At 57.7% G+C, this 4,707-nt stretch overlaps 1 protein-coding gene across 1 annotated transcript in view; it reads left to right on the top strand.

Annotated features, from left to right (window-relative positions):
- Positions 1-3,107, top strand: part of MUC12 (mucin 12, cell surface associated) — a 14,241-nt gene extending 11,134 nt beyond the window's left edge. Inside the window, exons 7-9 of the mRNA XM_027774637.1 lie at positions 488-561; positions 2,658-2,746; positions 2,834-3,107. Of these exons, the coding sequence (XP_027630438.1) occupies positions 488-561; positions 2,658-2,746; positions 2,834-2,875 (205 nt within the window). The 3' untranslated portion in view covers positions 2,876-3,107. The remainder of the gene's footprint in view (positions 1-487; positions 562-2,657; positions 2,747-2,833) is intronic.
- The last annotated feature ends 1,600 nt before the right edge of the window (positions 3,108-4,707 follow it).

Here is a 4,707-nt window from a genome sequence, read left to right as displayed (position 1 = left end):
CGGCGTTCAGCAAAAAGCACTAAAAAAAAAAAAAAAAAAAAAAAGATATGACAGAATTACCAGCTATTTGTTATCACCTGAGTTGCCACATTTCTACAGCAAGAAGCTGTAAATGAGCCTCCTGGGTTTCGATTTCCCCAGCTGTGAAGTGGAATAAGTGAACTGTTGGATGTGCCATGAGGTGCCTAGCATATCTGGCCAGAAGCCAGCAGTCACAGGGAGCTGCCCTGACTCCAGCGCAATGCCCCATCTCAAGGATAAAGAAACTGACGCTTGCTGAGGGAATTAGGAGCAGCCAAGAAGCCCAGCCAGTGCCTGTGAGGAGAGACCATGGTGACATCGCTTTTCTTCCTCTGTCACCATCTAGGCCCCTCTGACTCAGGGTTGTGCCCATGACAGTCCCCTCAAGGGAAAGTGAGGTCAAGGACCACGGAGCCCCTTCTTTGGCCTCCCTGCCCCCAATTACTCATGGCATTTCTGTTGGCAGGCAAGAATACGCTGTGTCTCCTGAGTGGCAAACAGGCGTCCCTGGCAGGTTTCAGAACACAGGCTTCTGGGAAGGTACCTGGGGCGGGCAAAGCTGGGGGTGGAGAGAGGGAGGGAAGGCGCTTGGCTCAGTGCATGTGGGCCTAGGGTGGCATGAGAGTCCTGCCCCCCCACTGAAGCTATGGGGGACAGCCCTCTCAGGTCTGCTTTTGCAGCCAAGTCCATCCACCTCCTCTGTAGCTCCTGATCTAGTCCCCCATCATGCCCTGCTGACCCTCCAGTCTTTCTCAGCTCCTCCCTGTCAAGTTCCTGCCTAGCTCACACCCATCATTTTTTTTCCTCCTTGCTTTTGTACATACCGTGGTGCTATAGTCTGGAAAGTTCTGCTTGCTCAGCCATCTCTATGAGAAAGCCCGACTCCCACTCGGTTTCCAAGATCTGGTTCACATGCCACCCTCTCCATGGAGCCTTCCTGGGTGCTGAGCCTCCTCTGGCTCCAGAGCTGTCGGTCTGGCTCCGCGTGGCCCCACCTTGGTGTTCTTTGACAGCATGTGCCTGCTCTGATCTCTTTGCACAAGCCTTCGCTCCAAGCATTGCTTACTCCCCTCTGCCCACGCCCCGGCCCTGAGCAAACGCCAAGTGTCTACCTGCCTAGTTCTTTCTGATACACCTGTGGCTTGCGCATGAGTACAGGGGTGACCCAGAACTGGATCCTGCCCCTAGAGACCACTGAGAGGACGGCACTCAGCTGAGTGGATGCTAGGGCCATGCCCAGGGCACACAGGAGCACAGAGCTTGGCCTGACCCAGCCAGGGTGGGGGTGGGTTTTGGAGGAGGCATCCTCCAAGTTGGGTTTGATTCTGAGAGTCCAAGAGTAGGTGGTTTGCTTCTTGCTTTAACAAACAAAAGACGGAGATTGCAGAGCCCAGTAAGGAGGGAGACCTTATCCCAGTGAGGACAAAGGAGAGGCCATCCCTGGCAGGGGACGTTGCACAGGAAAAGGCATGTAGGTGGGAATGAGCTCTGCCTGTGGGGGAAACTAAGTATGGCCCAGTCTCGTCAAGAAAGAGGCAGCTGAGAGGCATGAGGTCGGCAGAGCCAGGGAGGGCTTTGGGGGCTGCAGTGGGCTGGAGGCTTCCCACTGCAGGGGCTTTAAGCCAGGAGGACCAGTTGTGCATTTTGAGTAGCTCACGCTAGTGGATTTGAGGAGGTGGCAGTAGAATAGAGAGGCCAGGTAAGGGGACCACGAGGCTAAGCTAGCAGTGGCAGAGGGAAGAGGAAGGCGTGTACTTTAGAGGTGAACCCCACAGGGCACGTCACTTACAGCTAGGGAATGGAGAAGGACTGGGGAAGATTTCCTGGAGTATCCGAGCCCATCCCTGGTCTGGATATGGGAGCCACTGCCTGAGAGGGACCATCTGGGGGTGAAGCAGCAGCTGGAGGCACACTGAGCTGGGGGCTGGCAGGTCTGAAACCTAGGGAGAGGTCTGCAACCTGGGGGCAGCTGTGGGAGCACCAGCTCACGTGGGTCTGGTAGGACGTCAGCCTGTGCTCGTGTCCATCTGTCCATTCATTGGGGAGAACATGGGCGTGGGAAGGGAGGAGGGCACAAGACAAGGCCCCAGGCAGGCTGTGGAAGGGCAGACAGAGCAAGAGGAGTTGAAGGAGGCAGGAAAGACAAAGCCAAGGGATGCAGGGAGAACCCAAGTCCTGGCCTGGAGGCCCAGGGGGAGCCAGTGCTTGCAGCACTGAGGAGGGCGGTGCTGGCCCCAGGAACAAGTGTGGAGGAAGATTCCAGGAGGAGTTGGGTGGCCTGCTGTGGTTACTGTTGCCATGATGTGTGAACCTGCAGACTGCTGGGTGGCCCTACCCCTGCTCCACCCTCACTCTCGACTTGTGACTTCTGACTTCACAGCACAGGAGGGAGGGACGCCGATGGCCCCTTTCCCCACCCCCACCCTTTCTGAGGTCACACTGGGTCAGCTTCTCGGGTATGAGTCATGTTTGTCAAGACCCCATAAGTCAGTGGTAACAGTGGAGGATGGCAGTGAGGAAATAACTTAGCATGTGCTAGGCTGACCACGCACTGTTCCTTTTACAGAAGAAAATCCCACTGGGTGTCCCCCGAGGTTTCCCCAGGCTGGCTCTCACTCCACTACCTCTCTCTACAGGCCCGAATCTGAAGGAGGACAAATTCGGCCTTGAGAAGGCCTACAGCCACTTCCAGCCCTCCCTGGAGAATGTTGACCCCACCAAAGAGGTGATGCACAGGAGCTGCCCCCAGGACTGCCCGCAGCCTTCCCTCCCCTCTTTGGCCTCACCTTGTCTATGTCATCTCGCCCTGCAGCTCCGTGTTCAGAGACCAGAGGTGGTGAGAACCATGAAGTGAGTTATCAGAGGCAGCCATGCTTCATCCAGACCTTGGCAAGAGAGTAGCAGATGGAGAGCTCTCCACAGGCCCCATGGATAGCCAAGAGAAAACTGGAGTCGGGCCTGGAGTCCTGTGCCTGCCAGGGAGGAGGCAGGGCTGTGAGCCCTCCCACTCCCTGCCCTCTGCCTGGGTCCCAGACACCCTGACCCCCTCCTTTGCTCCTCAGCGACTCCCCCTCGGTGGAGCTTCCCTACCAATAAAAGCGAATCTCAAAGTGCACAGTGTGACACGAGAGGTTTCTTTCTCCTCCCTTGCTGGGGGCTAGATGGGGGCTGGGTCTGGGGGGAGTGGACTAAGGGGGCAATCAGAGTGTGGGCCGCCTTGGGCCTGTCACCTGCTCTAGCCAAACAGGCCCAGGCCCACCTCTGCCTGAGGTCTCTGCGGCAGACAAGCCGAGGGTCAGGTCCTGGGAACATGAGCAGACCTCAGGCCCAAGAGTGAGGGGTGGGAGCCCCCAGAAGGCAAGGAGAGAGCACTTGACTCTGCTGACCCTGAGGGGTGAGGAGAGGGACCATCTAGGTGGCCATAGGGCCCACTGAGCCCACTGACTCAAGAACTCCAGCCATCCAGGGTTGTGCATGGGCCCAGGTGTGGCCATAACCTGCATCCCATATCCTGATGGGTTACGCACAGGCAAACAAGAATGGCTTGAGAAAAGGAGGGGTTCTTCTTGCCAAGAGCTAAAGTCAAATGCACAGGACCTTCCTCTTCTCCGGCTCAGGCCAGGCTCACCTCTCCACCTCCCGCCTCCCTCTCGGGGGCTTCTCCCCAGCTCTCCTTGGCAGGCAGGCCCTGCGCGGCCCCTGCCCTGCTATGGGCGATGAATCAATTGCCTGCATGCTGATGAACTGCCTGGCCAGGGATGGGCTTCCCCACCCTCTGCCCTTTGGCCTAGAACAGGCCTTGGCGACCCGAGTCATGAGGGTAGCTCGTAATCTGACTCAGGTGTGGATTGGCCCCCAGGTCTCAGTATCTTAGGGGCCAAAGGTCTTCGGGGCTCATTTATTTCTGGGGTTCTTCAGCAGCTATTCATTTTGCCAGCTGCCAGGAGGGTGAAAGGTAGGCGCCTGTTCTCTGAGTTTGATGGCAAGGCTGGTGACGATGGCGCTCTGCCTGCTGGCCCTCACCCTCCTGCTCTTGCCCACCGAAGCTGCTACTGGACAAGGTGAGTGAACCCCCAGTCCCTCTGCCCTCACAGCACTGCCTGTGGGACACCGATGGGTGCCCTCTACCTGCAGTTCAGCCTGTGCCTCTCTGGACGGACGTCTCTGTTTACCCAGGGAGTATCCCTCGCCAGCTCTTTGATCTCCCAGCTTGCACCAGATGCCCAAGTCTTCCTCCCATGACATGAGACCATGCGTTAAAGGCCTGTTCCCTCTCACTCTTGACCCGGCCATCTCTGTACCACCTGAGGGGGGTCACAGGGCTCTAGCCAAATGGGCACAAGATGGGGTCTCAGGAGCCCCAGCTCTAATCCTACCTGAACCAGGTCTTGCCACAAGGCCACTCACCTAATCCCTGGCCTCAGTTTCTTCCCCAAAGACTAGAGTTGGGGCCTCCGAGGACTTCACCTCAGCTGCTTCGGGCTCGTGGCTGTGGGACCAGGCTCTTGGCAGCCGGGGATGACAGTGGGCTCTTGTTAGATCTCCTGGGAGCTGCCTGTGCCCCTCGCTGCCTCCAGGGAAGGAGGAGGGGAGTCAAGGCGGAAAGGAGTATGCAGGTTACAGGGTTCCCATCTCCTGGATGGTGTCACCGGGGCTGCTGGCCTATTAGCAGTGATGGTAACACCC

Source organism: Tupaia chinensis, unplaced genomic scaffold, assembly GCF_000334495.1.
Source record: "Tupaia chinensis unplaced genomic scaffold, TupChi_1.0 Scaffold000465_1, whole genome shotgun sequence".
NCBI lineage: Eukaryota > Metazoa > Chordata > Mammalia > Scandentia > Tupaiidae > Tupaia > Tupaia belangeri.
The sequence above is the reverse complement of the archived record's forward strand: the minus strand, read 5'-3'. Positions and strand labels throughout refer to the sequence as shown.